Source organism: Chaetodon trifascialis, chromosome 10 (genome assembly GCF_039877785.1).
Source record: "Chaetodon trifascialis isolate fChaTrf1 chromosome 10, fChaTrf1.hap1, whole genome shotgun sequence".
NCBI lineage: Eukaryota > Metazoa > Chordata > Actinopteri > Chaetodontiformes > Chaetodontidae > Chaetodon > Chaetodon trifascialis.
This window is the reverse complement of record NC_092065.1, coordinates 8,118,941-8,141,385: the sequence shown is the minus strand read 5'-3', so window position 1 is coordinate 8,141,385 and position 22,445 is coordinate 8,118,941. Positions and strand designations below refer to the sequence as shown.

General features: G+C 43.3%; 2 protein-coding genes across 2 annotated transcripts; both read left to right on the top strand.

Moving 5' to 3' along the window:
* The first annotated feature begins 385 nt into the window (after window positions 1-385).
* Window positions 386-1,822, top strand: LOC139337625 (shaker-related potassium channel tsha2-like). The gene has a single exon (XM_070972308.1). It carries the CDS (start codon window positions 386-388, stop codon window positions 1,820-1,822), a length of 1,437 nt encoding a protein of 478 aa, XP_070828409.1.
* A 3,086-nt stretch (window positions 1,823-4,908) lies between these two features.
* On the top strand, window positions 4,909-13,015 carry LOC139337482 (potassium voltage-gated channel subfamily A member 1-like). The gene is made up of 2 exons (XM_070972077.1): window positions 4,909-5,500; window positions 6,199-13,015. Exon 2 carries the CDS (start codon window positions 6,441-6,443, stop codon window positions 7,914-7,916), a length of 1,476 nt encoding a protein of 491 aa, XP_070828178.1. The 5' UTR covers window positions 4,909-5,500; window positions 6,199-6,440; the 3' UTR covers window positions 7,917-13,015.
* The last annotated feature ends 9,430 nt before the right edge of the window (window positions 13,016-22,445 follow it).

Below are 22,445 nucleotides of genomic sequence, written 5' to 3'. Positions count from 1 at the left end.
CACTGCTACAGTGAGAGGGACAGCAGCAGCAGCAGCAGCAGCAAGTGTCATCTGGTCTTCCAACTTGGGGAGGGCTTTGGAGTTTAAAATGGTGTGAATATGATAGCCATCGGTATAGCTTTTACAAGTGGAGATCTGTCTGCACCATTGAAAGTTGACAGTTCAGAGGCACTAATCTGACAAAAGGACGGTGTAAATCAACAACTGCACAACGATTTTGGATACTGACAAATAAAGCTCTTGGGACTTGGTGCGCAAAAAAGGGACTTTGCCTGAATCTCGGGCGGCTGCATGAGAAAGAGAGTTGGGAGGACGCACAGGCAAAAGGACAAGAGGACGGCACCGCGAAGGTGAATGACGGATTTACCCTCGGAGGGGTAAAAAGATGACTGTAGTGTCCCAGGAGAACCACGACGACACTGTGGTCGTAACTCCTCTGTTGCAAGATGCTGCTGACTTGGAACCAGCGGACCAGGAGTGCAGCGAGAGGGTGGTCATCAACATCTCAGGCCTGCGTTTTGAGACGCAGTTAAAGACCCTCTCCCGCTTCCCGACCACACTTTTGGGAGACCCGCGTAAAAGGATGCGCTTCTTCGACCCGCTGAGAAATGAATACTTCTTTGACAGGAACAGGCCGAGCTTTGACGCCATCCTCTATTATTACCAGTCAGGAGGGCGGCTTCGGAGGCCCGTGAGTGTTCCTGTGGATATTTTCCTGGAAGAAATAAGGTTTTACGAACTTGATGAAGATGCCATAGAACTTTTCCGAGACGATGAGGGCTTGGCGAGGGAAGAGGACCGCGAGCTGCCAAAAAACGAGCTTCAGCGCCAGTTCTGGCTCCTATTTGAGTATCCAGAAAGTTCAGGACCTGCACGGATAATTGCCATCGTGTCAGTCATGGTTATCTTGATATCTATTATTATATTCTGCTTGGAGACTTTACCCGAGTTTAGAGAAGTCCCCGCGGTGCAAGACAATCACGTCAATGGAAGTGCTCACGGCAAAGAGCCCAGTCCGTTCACAGATCCGTTTTTCATGGTGGAGACACTTTGCATTGTGTGGTTCTCCTTTGAATTCACCATGAGATTTCTCTGCTGCCCCAGTAAAGCAGCTTTCTTTAAAAACATCATGAACCTGATCGATGTCGTGGCCATAGCCCCTTACTTTATCACCCTGGGTCTTGATCTGGCAGAGCATCAGGGCAGTAGTCAGCAGGCTGCGTCACTGGCCATACTGAGGGTCATCCGTCTGGTCCGTGTTTTCAGGATTTTTAAACTTTCCAGACACTCCAAGGGTCTCCAGATTCTCGGCCAAACGCTTCACGCAAGCCTCAGGGAGCTGGGACTGCTCATATTCTTCCTGCTCATTGGAGTTGTTTTATTCTCCAGTTCTGTTTATTTTGCAGAAGCGGAAGATCCAGATTCTGGATTTTCGAGTATACCTGACGCGTTTTGGTGGGCTGTGGTGACAATGACCACTGTTGGATATGGAGACATGTGTCCCTCCACCATCGGGGGGAAATTTGTTGGATCTTTGTGCGCTATCGCCGGAGTGCTAACCATAGCTCTACCTGTCCCTGTGATAGTGTCCAATTTCAATTATTTCTACCACAGAGAGAACGAGGAGGAGGAGAATGTTCAGTACGTACACGTGACTTGCGGACAGCAGTTGCAGCCCTCCTTTGGTGAATGTGATTCAAACAAAAGTAACCAGTCGCTCTCCAAAACCGAGTCCTATCAGGAGAGCGACGACCTGGAAACTCTGACACGTCCAAACATACACCCGGTGGAGACATACACAGGGAAACTGACAGATGTATAGAGCGGCTATATTTCTGGTGAGTTGTCTACTGGTGGACGTGGCTCCTCCATGCTGGATGCCGCAGCTGTTTTACGCAAGGTGTCTACGGTGTGGGGCCTCAGATAACCCCCACCAAAGTAACGATTGGTTTAAATTCACTCTAATTGAATTCACTTGATGTCAAGAGAAAATCATTCCTTCCACTGCTGCAGCCTTATTTACTCTCTGATATGGGGGCAACTGTTAGAAGACAAAAATCGGTTAAGTGGGGAACTGTGCACTAGTGCGTCATATTTTGGGAGCCCTTCCATGAAAACGTTTGGAGACGCCAGGGGCATGTTTGCAATACCATCGTTAGTAATTGAACCATACGCTAACAAAGCTTTAAAGATATGAAGGGGAATGACAATCATCAAAGAGAAACACATTTTGGAGATGTTTTCTAGCTCTCAAGCAGTAATTACGCACATGGAAATGAGCAGCACGAAGCACACTTTGGCTTTCTACTGATGAGAACATCACGAAGCCCCATTTTCTTAAAGTACCCAAGCCTTGAATAAAGCTCAAGAGAGCTCAGCCATGCGGCAAAGCGCACAGGACGCACCAGGCAACCTGCGCTGTGCGGAGGAGTGCGCGGCAAGAAAGCGACAAATATACCAAGACATTAATATCTCTGTCATACTGGAGTCAGTCAGACTTTTTGAGGATTTGTTGGGGGTTTGTAGAGGCCTTACGTGTGTCTGTGTCTGGAGGGCGCCATGCGCTGCACCGTGTTTAGCCCGACGCACCGTGAAAAACTATTCTAAATAAGTAACTTCGCAAAAGATTTGGAGACGAGTACAGCGTGCAAACATTGTCGCCGCTCCTGTTCTAATAGTATCTCTCGCAGCTTGTTTGCCTGTGTGTGGACTGGAAGATTGTTGGCTTGACAGAGGACCTATTCCTCGCGCTACCAGAGTTTACATGCTTTTCATAATTCCAAGATTAGTATTCCATGATTAAAAGATGAGTATCTCCAAGTCACAGGATAGTGTTTCATCATAATGAGATTCTTTTCCAAATATAGCACATATCACGATTCTGAAAATGCGTAGTCATAACTATGAGAGAGAAAACATCTTCGACTTGATTTTTCTTTGGAGCTCGTAACATGCTTCCAAAGTGAATCTGATCAGAATGGCCAGAACAAATGGGCTCTGAGCGCCTCTCTGTGGATGATAAATATTCCTGCAGACACAACGCCTCTGCTCAGGCTCCACTGTGTGCAAAACCAGCGCTTAAGCTTGAGTATCTTTGCACTGGTGCAGCTGGTCTTGACTGATTTAGGCATAAGCCCCTCATCATGCTCTTTGACACAGTATGCATCCGGATGCTTGCGATGGTTACCTAAGCTCACCAGAAGCCTGCCTGCTTTCTCTTACCTCCTCATGTTAACATAGTGAGTTTTGTTTTCTGCTTACTTGCAGGAGGCAGACGATTAAGTGAAGCTTGTCTCTCCTTCAGACTCACGACAAAACACAAGTGTGGGATTCTCTTCTTCGCCCAAATATTGGATAATTTCCTCACGGATATTCATGAAATGCCAGTGTTTGGAAAATGTTCAGTCTACCTTATTGGACATTGTGTGTATCAATAGAAAAAACATTCTTTTGTGTAGGCTTTATAAATGACCACGCTTTCTTTGTATAAAAGCCTTGTGTATACTGCGTTTTTGTAATTCTGAATTTCCCCTTTTCTTATGCAGCTTATTATGCAAAGTTGGAGTCGCAACTTACCTCTGTGTTGTTACAGGCATTCAGATTGCATTGCAGCTCGCTGTAAACAACATAGCCTAGAACCATACGATGCAATGTCTGCATGACATGAATTCATTGTGAATGTTAAATATAATAAAATATTTATTTTTCTAATTTAAACATGTATGTGAACTTAACTTAATCCTTTTTATAAATAAATTATGAATCCGAAAATACACCACTCCATTTGTTTTTTTCAGTCCCAGTATAATACAGATCAGACTCACAGAGGGCACACAGCAACTCATTTATGTAAAAATGTCAAATCCATGGCCGTTGATTAGTTCAATACACTTTCAGATTTGGTGCTGAATGATGGGGAAAAGGCGCAGAACCAGACTTTGGGTTGTCTTGCCACAAAACCAATTAACTTAATAAAATGTCTTAGTGACAAATGAAGGGGGATTCATTTGGCTGGAGGCAGATTTTAACAAATTGCGCAGAGGTCTGATGACCTGACTTTGTGTTGAATGTGTGTTTTTAGAAAGCCAGAGGACAGTTGTTTTGAGTCCCTTCAGCTCTGCCCCCTCACTGCGTCTTTAGGCCCGAAAACCTGCCTGCACACAGGCCCCCCGAGTCAGCAGTATACTAATATTGGTTATTGTTTGAGTATTTATTGTGATACTGTATTGAGTTCTGGTGTTTGTTTTTTTGGGATTTGTAGTTTTCTGTGAAGCCAATCAATCATCTGCGCTGTCCGTGGTGCTGAAACTGATCCTCCGCCCTCTGCAGAGCAAAAATGTCCTGCATTTGTCTCATATCTGCATATGTAATGATTGGACACTGGGAAGAGATCACTTGGTGTCATAGAGTGACAGATATTAAGTGTGAGACATGCAGCCTCCCCCTGATGTGATGTTTCATACCGATGATGGCTGTAAAAACACATTGTTGACGGTTTTATCCTCCTCTTCGCTCACTAGTTAAACGATGAAAATTTCAAAATCAGATCTGGTCTCTCAGGCTCAGATGGGAACGTGCCATCACAACTAACGCCCTTCAATCCTGGAGTGATGCTGTAGAATGAAAAGGCGATTTCATCTCTCACCCATCGATGATAGTTTTCTACATGATAGATTAGTCCAAATGCTACACAGTGTTGATTTAGAGGTTTTGTTACCAGCTGCCCTTCTATGCAGTCGGATTGCGCCAGTGCTGGCACACGAGCGCTCTTGTTTTTGTGCTGTATTGAGAAGTTCTGGCGGCGTGCTTTACTAGAGCCGGTCTGCATTGCGTCGAAACCCTCCAACTCCTCCTCCTCCTCCTCCTCCTGCTGCTGCTGCCCTCCCTCCCCTCTCCTCTTTTTCCCTCACCTCCCCTGCACTTACATGCAAAATGCACGGCAAAACTTGCTTGACATTGTGGAGAAAACACTTGGACCTCACTGCCGCACCTGACGGTCCCTCAGCATTTACTCTGCTCTCCATCTTGTCCTCTCGCATAAAAAGCAGCAGATTCACACTGATGCGGTGATGTCTGGAAGTGCCAAGGGCTCGCTTATTGCCCCTTACTGTATCTCCCCCCTTTGAATTGCAGCGCAGGATCTTCTCCTGCGGTATGCTGTGAGCTGTCCACGCCACCGTGCCGCCGCGCAAGCAGCTGCCGACGCTCCCGCTTCGCCTCTCTGTCGTCTCAGGCTTTCCTCATGACACTTACCTGATTTTCATCTGATTTTATCTCCTCTTACTTCACCGTCAGAAGGCGCTCAGAACTGTTTGAGGACACTTGGCGGCGGACACATCAGGGGAGGCGATGAGCACAGACTGGCTTTAGGCTTTTTTTGATTTTTTTCTTTTTGGTAGGTGCAATGTAAAGTTGCCACATGACACTCACCGGTGCCCTGCCGTTGGATGATTTTACTCGAGGATAAGACGCATTCAAGAGCCTTCAAGATCAACCCACGGTAAGCCTCGAAACTGCTGACTTACACAATAGATACAGATACGGTTAGATGTTTTTTTATGGACAGCTGCTGCTGAAGAGCGAAGACAACTGCTGTGCTCTTTATTCTGTTTCGCAGCGGCATTTTGCATCATTTGCTCCGCAGTAGGCCTGTAGGCTGTCTGCATAGGAACATCAGTTGGTATAATATCAGTATCAAATGTTATGCGTCACATCATAATTCAGGCTGGTTAGAGTGGCGTAGGATGGAGCACTGCCATGCACCTTTTAGAAAGAAACACGACGTTCCCATGTTAAGCTAAACATCTACAAAGAAATATATGAGTGTAGCAGAGGAACAGGATGAAACATACCCACAGAAGAGCTAATAGGATTTTTAATGTAGAATGTAGGAAATAACATGTAGCGCGAGAGGATCATCAGATACTCAGTAAGGTGTAAGACAGAGAGATTGTAAATGCCTATATTATAGAAATGTCATAGAAATTCCTCAGTATGATGATTTTTTTTTTAATGTTACTACTGGCTAACAGCACTAATTGCAGGCTGAGAGAAGTAAATAAATAAATAAACTGCAGAAAAAGCTGAGCCAGCAAATATCTTGGCTGTTTGATCCCATTATTTCCTCCTCCTCCTCTCTCTCTCTCTCTCTCTCTCTCTCTCTCTCTCTCTCTCTCTCTCTCTCTCTCTGGGTGACAGAGGCAGCAGTAACAACAGCAGCAGATGCACCGGAGAGCAGCAATGGTCAAGTCAGCGAGAACCGCAGTGGAGCCGCACTGAGGCAAAGCAGCCAACCAGCCCCCTCGTATCTGGGGACGTCTCCAGCAATTTAAGGGGTGTGGGAAGCTGAGGAGTGGAAAATTTCCCGCGAACCTGAATGCCTGCTCAGTCAGACTAACCGACATCCCAATACAACTCCTTCTCCACCTCCTCCTCCCAAAATGACCGTGGTAGCAGGAGATAACATGGACGAGACCTCGACTGTCCCTGGCCACCCTCAGGACACCTACCCCCCAGACCACAATGACCATGAATGCTGCGAGAGAGTGGTCATCAACATAGCCGGGCTCCGGTTTGAGACACAGTTGAAAACTCTCTCCCAGTTTCCAGAAACGTTGCTGGGCAACCCCAAAAAGCGGATGCGGTACTTTGATCCTCTGAGAAACGAGTACTTCTTCGACAGAAACCGCCCCAGCTTTGATGCCATCCTCTATTACTACCAGTCTGGGGGTCGGCTGAGAAGACCAGTGAATGTCCCTTTGGATATGTTCTCAGAAGAAATCAAATTCTACGAGCTGGGAGTGGACGCGATGGAGAAGTTTCGTGAGGATGAGGGTTTCATCAGGGAGGAAGAGCGTCCCTTACCTGAGAAGGAGTTCCAGCGTCAGATCTGGCTCCTCTTCGAACACCCAGAAAGCTCAGGCACTGCAAGAGGGATTGCCATAGTGTCTGTGATGGTAATCCTGATTTCAATAGTCATATTTTGTTTAGAGACTTTACCACAGCTGAAAGAGGACCCAGCGGGTCGCATAGTGACAGTTGGGAACACAACTATATATTACAAGCCAAATATCCTCACTGACCCCTTCTTCGTCATTGAGACACTCTGTATAATCTGGTTCTCCTTTGAATTGATAGTACGCTTTCTGGCGTGCCCAAGCAAACCGGCCTTCTTCAAGAACATGATGAACATGATCGACATAGTGGCTATCATCCCTTACTTCATCACACTTGGCACCGAGCTGGCTGAAGACCCAGAAAACGAGGGGGTGGGGGAGCAGGCAACATCTCTGGCCATACTCAGGGTGATCCGTCTGGTCAGGGTGTTTCGGATTTTCAAGCTGTCACGACACTCCAAAGGACTGCAGATTTTGGGGCAGACCCTCAAGGCCAGCATGCGAGAGCTCGGATTGCTGATCTTCTTTCTGTTCATTGGAGTCATCCTGTTCTCCAGTGCTGTCTACTTTGCTGAGGCAGAGGAGCAAGGATCCTACTTTGGCAGCATCCCGGATGCATTTTGGTGGGCTGTTGTGTCTATGACAACTGTGGGCTATGGGGACATGGTCCCAGTCACTATAGGAGGCAAGATTGTAGGATCTCTGTGCGCCATCGCTGGAGTGTTGACAATTGCGCTGCCAGTGCCTGTCATTGTGTCCAACTTCAACTACTTCTACCACAGGGAGACTGAAGGAGAAGAGCAGGCCCAGCTGCTCAACGTCAGCAATCCCAACATCCCCTCTGAAACCAACTCCAGCCGCCGTAGTTCATCCACCGTCAGCAAGTCAGAGTACATGGAGATTGATGGAGACATAAACAATAGCATCGACAACTTTAGGGAGGCAAACCTCAGAACTGGCAATTGCACTATAGCCAACCAAAACTGTGTAAATAAAAGCAAGCTGCTTACAGATGTTTAGACACTAGTTAGGAACTTTGGGATCTCTATACGACTGTCATACGTGGAGTAGACCATCAGTAAGGAATGCTTCATTTACCTCCCCAAAGCACTCTATGGCATTAGGCCTACAACTATGCTCAGCTATAAAGAAAGGAAACAAAAAACAAAGCTCTTTGAGTATATGACAGGTAGATAGAATAATTAATTCTTCTGATCCTACAAAAATATAGGTACATCAAAAAGAAAACGTCAATTATTACGCATTTACAAGGCTCCCTGGAGGACGCAGAGCACACACTGTCTGATCAGTTGATGGCGTGATAATTAAAATCTTATGCATGGAGTACAGATAACATTTCAGCAAGTTGCACAATGCACCAGAAAAGTCTGCAGAGACATGCAAGCATCTGCAGCCAAGTGGTAAGCGCCAAGAAGTTAGGTGACCCCCGCTCCCCCCTCCTCTCTCCTCTCTCCCTACAAAGGATCTACTATTCAGCAAAGCACCTTATAGGAGGAAGACTGATCTCTCTTGTTTGGATGTAAACAGATGGTGATCTACACGCTTCACGGACATCCGCAATGCTGCTGTTTTCCAGCAGATGCTGTAATTGTGATATCACCAAGTGATTCAATGCCATGCCCTTTAGATGCAACACAGCACAATGATAAAGTGAGCTTCACACGAGCATGATAAGAGACTTTCCATTTTGATATCGGCATGCATGAGACATATCCCACATAATGGAGAGGATGTTCTTTTGGATATCTGCCCCCATCCACCCCTTCTCATCTGTTTTCATACTGAGTGCACTGGATGAGTTTTTAATTTGAAATGCTAATCATTTAGAAGTATAGAAATTGAATGTTAAATCTTAAGGGAACAGTACATAAATGAGATCATAGCATGAAAAAAGTAACCTGCATTATGGTCTATCAACTAAGGTACTTTTGTATCCTGGTATATTTAATGCATGACATGAGTATACAGCTTGTTGCAATTCAGGCACTCTGCAGTGTCCTATTGTCAGGGAAACTAAGGAAATCAAATTCTGGATGTTTCTGAATTGCGATCAAATATATCCAAACCCACCTTGAGGATGCAGAGTTTCTAATTTAAAAGTAGTCAAAGAATACTGAATAAATATTATCAAAAATGCATATAAGCATAATAAGCACCAATTACAGTATTACGTCAATAGCGCAGTGCATGGACCTTCTTTGACCGAGAAATGTTAACATATCATTAGTCATGCTTCCATTTCCACGTCAAATTTTAGTACTTGTTGGTTTGGAATCCACTGAAAAAAGGATCAATACCAAATTTCACTTCATATTACAGAGAATTATTCTAACATTAGTTGCTAGTGCCTTTATCCCTTTCACCAACAGGACCAGTGAAAGTGCCTCTGTGTACAGTGGGATTTGTGAGGTTGAGTGGAGCTGGTTTATGTTCTGTTCTCGTGTTGATTCACTGTTGGTTTTGAAGTTAATGATGCCAGAGAGCAAGCTTGAGACAGCAGGTAATTGTGGTAAAAAAAAAAGAAATAAGATGATCCATGGCTGTTATGCACAACCCAGTTTTCATGCTGTCACGCACTTAATTATGCCCTTAAGCAGCAATGTATTGTACTCTGCATGTTTACCAATCCAGTTCAAAAGGGAATATCTAGAGGTTTTGAACATATTTTATTTATGTCTGTTGGTTTTGTTCGTGCACCATGCATCCTTTCAGGGTCTCTACCTCAGTGAGGTCATTGCAAACTTGCTGCAGAGCTGCAAGCTTCAATGCAGGGCTTCCTATACCATAATGCAAAATGGAACCTTAAGTGTAAACTGCAGTCATGCAACATTGAATGTGAGAGTCCCAAAGCATAGCCTTTACACAAGCACTTAGGGCAAATAGTGTACCACCATCCCGCGCCTTTTTTTTTTTTTTTCACTTAAAGCTACGCACAATCAAAACACTCATTTGTAGAGAGTCTGTAGAGATTGTTTGGCTCTCCTAAAGGGATGAGATTGACTGTTTCATATGTTAGTTTCTTTGAAACAATGGTATCTAAAATTACTGTTGTGTCACAGAAACACACCCGAATGTGTTTCAACACACTAGTATAAGACATTGGAGGCATTTGTTATAGTTTTTAACTGTGTCATCCTGCAATCCGTGGGCATTATGACGCACAGCAAAGTGCAGCCCATCTTTTTGCAGTCATTTTGTTCTGTTGCTTGAACCATTTTTTTGTTTGTTTGTTTCTGCTTGTGAGATGTTTTTCTTTTCTTTTTCACTCTGCTTGCTCAAAAGTTGTGCATTGTTTCACAGCATATTGTTCCTGACAGGCTAACTGCAGATCGATTTGGACAAATTGTAATGACTACTTGAAAATCTCCAGCTACTTCACATCAATCTACACTCAATATTGAGATGAATTCAGCCAAACGATACTAAGATTTTGTACTGTACTGTACTTTTTTTTTTTTTTTTAAATTTAGCACTCTCCTGACAAGGTCCTGTTTAAAAAAAATCCACTGCAGTGCTACTTGAATGTCATAGTTGTTTCTGTTGGTGCAATGGCTATCCTTTGTGGTGCTAGTACAGGACTACCATTGATGTCTTGTTACATCACACGTTATCTGAAGCATCAGCTGAAGCAAGTCTTAGTTAATTGTTTTGAGCAAGACTTTTTCCATTCTATTATTCTTATCCCTGTTTGGTTATTGGTGGCTGGTTGGTGAGTGAAGAGCGCTGTTTGTCATTTTCTTTTTGAACTGATCTTCGTACTGTACTGCTGAAGAGTGTCTGCCTCAGGCGAGGTGAAAATCCAAGAGCCTTGCTAGATGTCAGTCACTTATCACGAGAGCAAAAAAGATACACATTTGTGTCAGGGATCTTCAGTTTGTATAGAGTTTGTCACACAGAAGGACACCAATAATACCCAACACCATACATTATATTACTATATGTAGAATGATATAAGGAAATTATAGTAGTCTTATAAATGCAGCTATCAGGAAATTGTTCGCTTTGGTCACAAGTTTTCGTACGAGTCATGCTTGAAAGTAGTGTGTGTAACATGTCCTGCAGGAAACAGCAGAAAGTGAGGTGAAGAAAATATAAATGGTACCCCTCACATTAGCAGTGCTGTTGCTACTCTTACTGCAAGGGCATGAATGGATGGTGCTATGCATTCAATTACCCAACAGAAACACACGTTCTTAACAGCAATAGAATAACAGATCGCCTGTTTCTTAGATGCTTTTTGTAAAAAATAGTAAAACAAATCTATTTTGAATGTCAGAGAAGCTGCGATCACTTGACAGATAACTCACAACAGGGCTGTTTATGTACCAACCTCGTACCCTCTGTTCTGTGATTTTGTAAGGTCAGTGGGGTCAAATGTAAAGCCTGACATTTTAATGTGAGAAGCCCGTTAAAAATCCAAATACAGGCTTTGTAATAGTGGCAGTCCCCATTAACCACCCAGGTCGGACTGGAGTTGTTTTGCAGTCGGGAAGAAAGGCTGCTGAAGGGTTCAGTCGAACCTATAACACAGTCCCAAAGGGACAGCCCATAATGCACTTAGAGGGGATCTATCATCAGTTCACTGGACTGATCAGCAATGTGAGAGAACGTCAGAGAAGGTGCCTAAAATGTTCTACATATACATTTGTTTAGCTTACTGTTAGATGTTATGCTTCTGCAAACAAACATGAGAGAGAAGATCTAAACAAGAAAAAAAAAAGATGACATTAACCTAATTAAACTAATTAAACTATAAGAAAAAACATGAAATGTCACGAGAACAAAATGCAACTTAGCTACAATAAGACAAAGCAAAGTAGGCACTATATACTGCAATTACTTATGAATAACAATTTCATTGTGTGTTCTTATTTTCTGTTTGTTTTTTGGTGGCACTGTAACATGACTGATATAGGAAGAACATGCCATATACTGGAATATCAAAAACAATATGTTCCTCTGGCAAGCCATGATAATGAAACTACTGTATTATGATCAACTGCTATACACTTAGTGATATGAAAGAAGTGTATTATTAAAAAAAAAAAAAGTGGTTTGTCATTTTGGTTTCAAGAAAAAAGAAAAAAACAGGATTCATTCAAGCACCATGTTCACATTTTTCCGATCTCCACTGCTGAACCTACTGCTATAATGTATCTCTACAGAAATCTACTAATCACAAAAAACTGCATGGTCGATGGAAGACTGCATGAGTTTTGCCTTTCAAACTGTGGATCAACTATAATACAGTTGCATCATTTAAAAAAAGAAACCCTTGCTTTCATCTGCACCAAGGCTTCCTGTAAGGCCCTGTTCAGGAGTTGTCATGATACGTGTCCTCTGCTGGATCTCTTAAAAGCACCTTAACGCTGACCTCATCACTAAGATGGCGTTAGGCATCCGAGCCGTTCTCAGCGTCTGTGTGTGATTTTCAGGTTGTGCTTGCGAGGCTCTGAATGTGAGCAAGGACATTAAGGGCTAGTTTCTCAAACTTTATCTCTGAAACGCTCTTTCAAGTGACATTTGGCCCATTCCTATCTCAGTCTAGACTGTAGTGAAACTGCGTTGTGGGAAACATGCCAATCATGTCTAAGCAGGGCCTGTGCCGCACACCCTCCTCTGTAATACATTGGTTTTAAGGCATTCTTGTTTGCTAAAGGTCTCTATGTTGGACTGCTTTCTGCTTGCTGAGGAGGCACTGAACAGGATCAAATGTTGGGATGTTGTGTACCTCACTCACCAAAGGTGATGACTGACGAAGAAGATCTCGTTTGTGTTAGAAGTGTGATGGCTATGAGTTTGTCCTCTCTGTCAAGGATGCACATTTAATGGCTAGTAGGGAAGTTTTGGAGCAAAGCGCAAAAGGACTGTTGAACTCTTCTGCTCTTCTGTTCATCCACAAGCAAACCAAACTCTGATTGTGTTATCTAATCCAGCCGTCATTGTCACGTTGTGTTTACCAAGGATTATGCTACAATGTGTTCAGTTTGTCAGATGACGACAAAGGCATGGTCTGTGATCTATGCAAGGGTTATTTGTTTTTTCTTATATCACTTATGATTTCACCTTACATTAACTTCAATAAATTTTTAAGGATCTGCTGGTGTATGCTCATTTCGGCTGGGGATGGGGGTGTATAGCTGCACTATGGATGTGCACCAAAAGCTACATAAATAAAACCATCTTATACACTAAGTTGTCACAGCCCTTTCTGCATTGCGCTAACACGAGAAATATGCTGCAGTGCGCGTTGTTACGGAGCTCGAGGTCTCAATCTAAATGTGTCCTACCTCTGTACTACAGTACGCTCTCACTGAAGCCATTAGCAGTGATTCATGGGGCTAAGGTAATGGTTCCTCACTAAGCCTCCTGTCCCAGGAGAAGCCCGCTTACCTCTGTCATTCCCTGCAAGTTGTTACACACCTCGAGGGCCTGAAGAGCTCCTCTCCTCTATCTGCTTCCTCCCGGATTCACACGGACACATGCTTAAAACCACCCGAGTGTGAGGTATTGTGCATGTGCTGAGTGTGAAAGTCTGAAGTTACTGGGGCTGCAACTAACAATTTCTTTGATTAATGATCTAAAAAAATGTCATAAATACCCGTCACACTTTCCTCAAGCCCAAGTTGACGCAAGACAAATAAATCCTCACATTTGAGAAGCTGATACAAAGGGATGTTTGATATTTTTGCTTCAGAAATTAACTAAAATATCAGTCGATTAACAAAAAAGATGCCTGATAATGTTGTGCTCCTCAGATAGTCGATTAATTGACGAATCATTTGTACAAATTACCCCTTAAGGAAGGCTTTGAGATACTGACTTAAGTTTAGGTTTTGCCATCCATTTCCTGAGAATTTAACCGGTTTAAGCATACTCTGAAACATCTTGTTTCCAAGAGTGTGATTTTGACAACATGTCAGATAAAACCTTATAAGGTAGAGGTCTTTTTTATATGAAATATGTGCAGCTGTCGAGGGCAGCAACCCTAAAGCAACGAACAAACAAACACGTCCAGTCATGGAACAGTCAAGGGACAACCAAGCGATGAAACTGAAATACGTGGGCACAGCTTTTGGGGTGCGAAATGATTCATTCCCACTTCTGTCCTCTGATTGCGTGAAGCTGAATATTTGTGGAGAACATTGGACAGCAGAGGCGTCACGCTGAATGCTGCAGCTCATCCGTCTTTCTCTCTCAATCTGTCCATCTGTCTCTTGCTCTCTCTGTGTCTCGGTCCCTCTCGGTGTCTCTGTCCGCCGCAGGCTCTCTGTTTGCTGTATGGTGACCTTAACAGAAGCGAGCCTCTTCTTCCTTGTCCTCTGCATTGCCCTCAGGAAATGCAGCACTCCTCACTCTGCAGGCAGCAGCAGTAAGGGTGGGGTGAGCTGGCGCCCGGCCCACTCTTCTTGCACACACATACACTATGCTCCCTCTCTCTCTCTGTCTGTCTTTGTCTCTCTCCCTCCCCCTCTTTCTCCCTCTCCTGAGTGCTGTGAAGCTCCACTGGACTGTAATAGCACAGAGGAGGAGCTCAGTCATTGTAGAGCATATCACACCTGCTTTTGTTAGTTTTATCTCTCTGCTGTCACTTATTTGTACGTACATGCACGCACATACAGGGGTTCAAAGATCCAACCATGACTGTCAGACAGCAGTCTACATGCTCATGTTTACTTTCTCCACGTCCTCTGTGACCATTTCTAATGAGTGCGTGTTTTTAGAGCTGCACTAATCAATAGCAATTGAATAAATGACTACATGTAATGTGAAAGATGTTTGCATAACGAACCAACAGAGAATTATCACCTGACTCTGCAGTTCCTCTCAGGTCGACAAAGCATTTTAGCATCTTTCCGCTCATTTCTTTGGTTTAAAATTCACTGTTTTGGTTCAGTCTCACTGCTCTCATCAATGCAGTTGTTTTCCATAAATACAAAAAAAGCTCTGATATAAACCTACAGTGCACCACCTGCCCAGCACCTTACAGCTAGCACACTTAGCGACTAGCTGATGAACATGGAGCATTTAGCAGCCAAAGGTCCAGGTTATTTCCCCCAGGAGATGATGGAGATCAAAAACAGAGCTGAAAGTAGAGAGTGTTAAAACTAGGCCCCAAATGCAGCACTCAGACATGGAGACAGAGGTGGTGGAAAATCAACAATGATCCTTTTAATTATCAATTTATGAAACATGCAATTTAGAATTTAAACAGTGAGCTTGATAGCAGAACAACCAACGAACAAGACACACAAGTAAGCAGGTAGCAAGCAAGCAGAGCAGATTCAAAGACTAACACACTAGGTTACCACGTCTCATAACAGACAATTCAGCAAATACTGGTGGGAGAGCTGGTGCTTAAATACTGTTGTCAGCAGTTCCTAACCCTGTACCTAATCTAACCTTACCTAACCCGTAACCCTATCCTCAGTCTGCACCCTAAAATTTAATGATTTACACACACACACACACACACACACACACACACACACACACACACACACACACACACACACACACACACACACACACACACACACACACACACACAAAGAGGAAAAAGGGAGGGCAGCCCACTGATCCCAACACAGTGAATACTGGACTTAGATTCAGCAGGTGGCCAGAAACACAACGACAGCTGGATACTAATGTTGCTCCATCAGTGTGTGTTGGAAAAATCATCTCTTTCCACTCTCTGTGATATATTCTGTGCTGAGCTGTTCATGGAAGCTTTATAATTACACTCAGAAAGATATTAAAACCATCCCATCAAAAGGAAATATTGGAAATGTGCGTAATCTTAATGCCGAGCTCAGACTGCATGATATCATATATGAAAATAGCCTCACCCGAGAGACGCACCACATCAAGAAGGACACTTGATTGTTTTAGCTCATGTAGAGTAACTTTGTGGGTGACAAGTGATGCCACATCTAAGAAGCGACGTCCCGACAAAAAGACTAACATGTTAGGCCCCACATTCGATTGAAACCCCCTCGGTGTTGCTTTCTGTATAGCCACTGACACCGTGGAGTTTATTTCTTTGGCCTCTTAAAAGTTCACAGCAGCCTCACAAGTGCCCTCCCCCCATGTTGGGTCTCTCAGCAGATTTCTTCCTTTTTCAGAGTTCACATTCCTGCATAGCAGCGCTGTCTGCTCAATATCGTTCACATCGCTTGACTCATTGCAGGCAAATGAGTAGGCTGGAGCTGAATTGATGTCCTCAATTTGCTGACTGGTGATGTCTGCTGCCATTTTTATGGCCCTGTCTTCGACAGTCGTTGCATAGAGGGCCAGCTGTGATTTTCTGAACTATCTTAGCTTTGTTTATGAAATCTGAGAATAAATGCTCTGATATTTTAAAGCACAGTTCTTTGGTGTATTTGCTGTCAGCTTTCCACGTCTTACTTCCCTGTGAGCTGCCACAAGATGAGCGGCCGTAGTTGAGTTTGGAGATTTGATCCAATTCGAAAAGTACTTTTGCTCAACAACTGTTTAATTGCAGTTTCAATATCTCTCTTTTTCTCATGCCCTTCCGGACACTTCTAAGCAAATGCCGTGTGCTTGTTCTGGAAATGCAGAATACCACTAAGGCAGCAGTGTTGACACAACAGCAAACAAATACATCCTCGCACAGCTAAATTCTCTATTTTCCTCTAAAACTATTTTACTCTATAGACGTGTGATGCACGGTGTGTAGGCTACACATGTTGACAAATCAACGTCATGATAAATGAAAACATTAAAAAATAGCCACAAGACAGGCTCTAAAGAGCAGGTTGCAGACCCCTTGTCTTTAAAATCCCTGATCAGTGTATTGGTCTCATTGAGGTGCTGTCAGTTAGTGGTGCAGGAGGCCTCCATCAAGCTTAAGGCCCCCTCCTCTCCTTCAACCTCCGTCTTACATCTCCCTGAATACATCTCCTTCAATAAAAAGTCGTCCATCAGCTGTTAGGAAAACGTGTTGGTATCGAGGAATGAGTGGTTACAGCCATGCCTGCGTGCAAATGTAGTTTGGCTGCATGTGCTCATCCCCTCATTGCCTCTATCTTTCATACTGTTTCTCTCTCTCTCTCTCTCTCTCTCTCTCTCACACTCACACACACACACACACACACACACACACACACACACACACACACACACACACACACACACACACACACACACACACACACACACACACACACACACACACAAAGGATGGTTGATTTGCCTGAGTCAGGCCTCAGGCTCACTTGATATTCCCCAATCGATTTCTTTGAAGACAGACACTCATCCCATATCCCTTGTACAAAAACGCCACGCCGGTCCTGTTGACGTCATCCAAAAAGTTTCTCAAGGGCCTTTTCATTGTGGCCCAATCAGCTGTGCATGCACAGTATCGTATCATGGCAATATATCGAATCACAAGTGTCCTCTGGTGTTGGTTTTATCGCTGTGTAAAACCAAATCACAGAGATGCCTGTGCACAGCAGTCCACCTTAACAGCCTCATCTACGGTCGGTTCTGAATGTTAACAATGTGCAAAATAGCTTTGACAGCAGTATTGGATCTCCCATGCTTGAGCCAAAGCCCTTGGGCCTAACACCACCCCACCCCCTGGTCCAAGCCCACCAGCCTCTCTTATCCCCTTGATCCCTGAGGCCCTCTCTCTGGCCCACTTCCTCTTTGCATTACCTCCATCAGGCCAGGCTGCTGACACACTTGTTTAATAATTAAGGGCTCATCCATAATTTCCTCGTCCTTGTGGAAGTCCACAAATGGTCTCTGTGAATCTCAGGCCAGTTAAATGTACCTCTTTTTCTTGGGCCAGTGACAGCCCTACATCACTGCACTGATACGGAAAAGATGATACAATCTGGTGGAGGTGGTGGTGGTATGATCAGGAGGAATCATGAATTACACAGATCTTTTTATTGGTATATCCAGTTTCCAATGATGTAGACACACTCAGACATCATGAAGCGTAGTGTCTGCCGTCCTGCCGTGTTCTAGGAATAAAGCGTGACAGAGTGCACTGACTTTAAACTAGCATCAATATGTCTGTTTGTCCACCATCCCTTCATGTGCCCATAAAACGATGAGTCTATAAACTGATCAGGCCATCTGTTCATGAAAAGGGCTGGGATAAGAATAAGATAGATGCGCTAGCAGCTCTGTGAAGCTGTACATTGACACAGTGGTGCTTCATGCTAATCCTAATGCTAACAAACTCATAATGACAATGTTAATCCTCTGATGTTTAGCAGGTACAGTATCATGTTTATACTGTACTTGCTAATTCAATGTTCAATTTTTTTTAGCATGTTCACCATTTAATATGTTAGCATGCTAAGATTTGCTAAACACAAGCAACTCCTGCTGAGGCTGATGGGAATGTCATCAGGATTGGCAAGTTTTTGGTCATTAACCAAAATATTGGACAAAATATTAGTTTAAGATTTAATGACTGACATGTAATTACTTACAAATATGAACATTTTATTTCTGTTCCAATCTATCCAGCCGTGGTAGAATCTCTTATCAGTGCTCCCAGTCTGGATGTGCCCTTGTGGTATCAGGCGATGTGGATCTCAGTTTACATGCTCCTCCTGCCCAGTGTGCAGTGTCAGCGTGCTTGTCTGGGGGAGAAAAATTCAAAACTTTACATCAACGAAACCGGCACTGTGACCTTCCCGCTTCAATTACATCACCGCCCAACGCTCAAGGAGGCTGGCAAATACAAAACCACAAAAGGATATCATCATATCACCCATTCGTGCAAGCTCGGTCACTATAATGAAGGAAAAGGTGTTTAGTAGCCGATACCTTCAGCGTTTCTGGTGGGAAAGTGAGTGATCTTTTAAAGGAATAGTTGTACATTGTGGGAAATTTGTTTTCTTACTAAGAATTACATGAGAAGATTGATACCAATCTCATGTATGTATGTTGTATGTGAAGCTGCTGTCAGCAGCTGGTTTGCCTAGCTTAGGACAAAGACTGGAAACAGGGGGTAAGAGCTAGCCTGGCTCTGTCTAAAGAGCTAATCAGCACTAAATAACAGTCGTGCCCTTAAAGCCAAAACAAAATGCTTTTGTACCAGGTGCTGGGAGGCTGACTGTGTTACCTTTGGACTAAATCAGGCTCCTGTTTCCAGTCTTTAAACTAAGCTAAGCTAAGCTAAGCTAATAGGCAGTTGGTTCTTCTTGCGAAACTTCTTCAGAGCTGAACCTTATTCAACATATTGTGGCATCTGGTGTTCAGGTTAAACACTCACTTATAAATAGCTGCCATTTCTTCCAGAGAAAAGCCAAAAGAGGTATGTCTTTTCTCTGAGGCTACACCAAGACATTGTTGGACATAAACCATTGTCCATGTTGCACTATACATGCACACAGACAGCAGAGCCATTACATACTGTACGAAGATGGAGGAGCATGTCAGTTTTCCTGGCCAGGACACATTAACTGGACTGCTGGTGGAATTTACAGTAAAGGCTTGTGTGGGTCAGTTGAGTTCTCCACACTGCAAAAAATATTCACCTCATTGAGCCATTCAGTCTCAAATCTAAACTGGAGTCTGTCTTAAACAGAAAGAAGAACATGCAAATGAGGTGAAATAATTTAATGTACTTAAAATCTGTTTGTCTCAATTAGGTGATAGTGTCCACCTTTTTTTTAATTAATTAATAAATTACTGCTTAATATTACCACTTGTTTCAAGTAAATGTAAAAGCAAAGTCCCGCAGAGAGTTATAGTCCTACAAGCAGTTTTCAATCATATCAGTGTTTTAATTAGGGCTATTTTCACAATTTATTAATCTGACAATTATTTTCTCAGTTAACTGATAAATAGTTGGGTTTAGAAATCATTAGAAAATTAAAACATATTTATGACAATGCCCCGTAGCTCAAGGAGATGTTATCAATTGTCTTCAGTAATCCAAAAACCAAATATATTCAGTTTATCAAAGGATATAACACAGAGAAAATGGCCAATTCACAAACTCAGAAAGCTAAAACCAGGGAAAAATTTTAGTCTCTGCTTGAAAAATTATTCAAACAAGTACCAAAAATAGTTGCAGATCAATTTCCTGTTGACCAATTAATCAATTAATTGATGAATCGTTTCAGCTCCACTTTTAATATCCTAATATGAGACCATGTAAGTTGTTAAATTATTTTTTGTAGTGCAGGCAGCTCTGCTGGTGAGAGAGCCTGTCACAGACTGACAAATGGAGAGAGTGCTTTCTGCTGAGAGCCATCCCTACAGGTTTCCCATGCACGCAGCCAGACCAGGGCCAGGAAATATATTTATACGTATATATATATCATCAACCATCATAGTGTTGTCATATGGAAACCACATAACCTCAAAATGTAAGTTGAGATCGTCCTCCTCAGTGACACGCGACGGTTTGACGTTAAACTGCTAGTCTGAGCTTGTTTTAATTTGGGTAAGAACAATAGGTGTACACAGTACAGCAGTCCGCTCAATATGGATGAATTACTGAACAGGCCTGCAGGGGCCCAAACCAGGCTGGCCCCTGGGCCTCTGCAACTGTTAGCATTTCTCGTAAAGTAACAAAACTTAAAAGTAGTGACACCTGATCACATTCTTGCCTATGGGAGCAGTTTGAGGGATGCAAAGTCCGACCATTGTTAGATCAGTCGGTCAGTCCACCACTTTGGTGCAGACTGAAATCTCTCAACAGCATTCTCACAGTGTTCACACATACAGATACAAAGTGGGCGGTGTCTTGCCTCGCACAAACCCGGACTTCTCTGGGTATGTTGTGTTGAGCACATAGTTTACATACTTTGCTCCAACTGGATAGTCGTTTTCTGACATAGTCACCATAACACACAATGGAATTAATGTCAAATGTCCTATTGCACAGCTTGTTCCATAAGTACAGACTTGCTTTGTTTGCAGTCTTTTTTCTTTTTAACGTGGTACTTCATGTTGAAATAGTGTTAATACAATGATGACACCCAATGCTGATTGATACTGTGGTCCTTTATCTGCACTGAAAGCGATAAACAAGTGAGTCAGTCCCTTAAGAATAAATGAAATGCAGCTCAGGCCTTCCTTGACGGTTTCTTACAAAATTTTGTACGGTATGCTGCAGCATTTAGTACAATATCTATGTAGAAGAGTGTTGTTAAGGCAGCCTCTCCTCATCTCCTGTGTGAACAAACTACTGAAGTTCAGGTGCAACTTCACAAAACTGCTGCAATCAACGCATCAACATTGTGCTTCTCTCAGTCTAGGGGCCTTGCGTTTATGTTACTGTGTATAGTCTCATCCATACCTCTCAGTACAAACAGCGTACTCTTAACGGCAGCCACTGCAGCTGCTGTGCCCTCTCCACATGCCCTCATAGCTGCAGTCCTCAAGGAAAGCGAGATTTCAGCAGTTTAACAGATTGAACCCCCACAGAGCACAGCTTTGTGGAAAAGAAGAGTGAAAAATCAGGGCTTTTTCTGCTCGGCCTGAACACCTGACCATGGCTAAATGCTCTTTGCAGACATTTATTTGTAAACACTCAGCATATTTCAGTTAGGTATTTACAGAGAGGGATTTGAAGTCAGAGTTGCCCAATGCTGTTAAAAATCTAAATTCTGGCCCTTTAAAAAGAAATTATTTACTGCTGTTTGACCCTGGTCTTTGCTACAAGCAACCAAAATGTGATTGTCTCCATGCCTCTAACCTCTTTTGCTTCATCATTCATCCTCACTGCCCAGTCCTTCGCTTCCCCTTATGATAATGAGCATGAATATGCAGTTTCAGCAAAGCAAGCAAATCAATATACTAATCATTCGTTTTAGGCAACACTGTCTGTCTCAGAGCACTTAATAATTAAGACCGACATGCTTTTAAGCAAATTCTGTGCCAGTCCTTTCCCACTAGAGCAGAAAGAAAGCCCCAAACACGACGGCTATTTTCTGTAGCTGTGGAAAATAAACAGATGCTATTCTGGAATATGTCAGGTATGCATCATCACAAAGACACCTCCATTATGTTTCAGTGCAGTGTCTGTGAGTGTGTGCTGGTCCAGGATCGCTCTCAGCAAAGCTTCCCCCCTCCTCCGTGTTGCTGCTGACTCATTGTCACAGCCCCTGAATCTGCTGCCTGCCTGCGTTATTCACACTCACCTTCCTGTGCGAGTGCCTCCTCAGCACCTGGAGCCTGAAGCCAGAGGGGGGCAACTCAGCTGTAGTTCTCACCAGGACTACAGCTGGAACTGTTAACAATTAAACCATTAGTTAATCCTCAGGAAAGTGACTGTCAACTACTTTGATAATCACAATCATTTTGGCTTAAATTACCCCTGTGCTTAGCATTTCTGATCAGTACTAAAGAGCAAATGGTTTGTAACAAACATACAGTATACAGTATATGTGTATTGATGTATTTGTCATCAGCTGTGACTGTGGGCACCCATCAGTGGAGGCATGTGCAGTAAAACACAATAGAGTAAAAACAGCTGTAATGATATAAAATGTGTTTTCATAGGAGGTTGGTAAATATTGTACACTTAAA

Coding starts and splice junctions, on each gene's coding strand:
- LOC139337625 (XM_070972308.1), top strand. CDS start 386: ATGACTGTAGTGTCCCAGGAGAACCACGACGACACTGTGGTCGTAACT.
- LOC139337482 (XM_070972077.1), top strand. CDS start 6,441: ATGACCGTGGTAGCAGGAGATAACATGGACGAGACCTCGACTGTCCCT.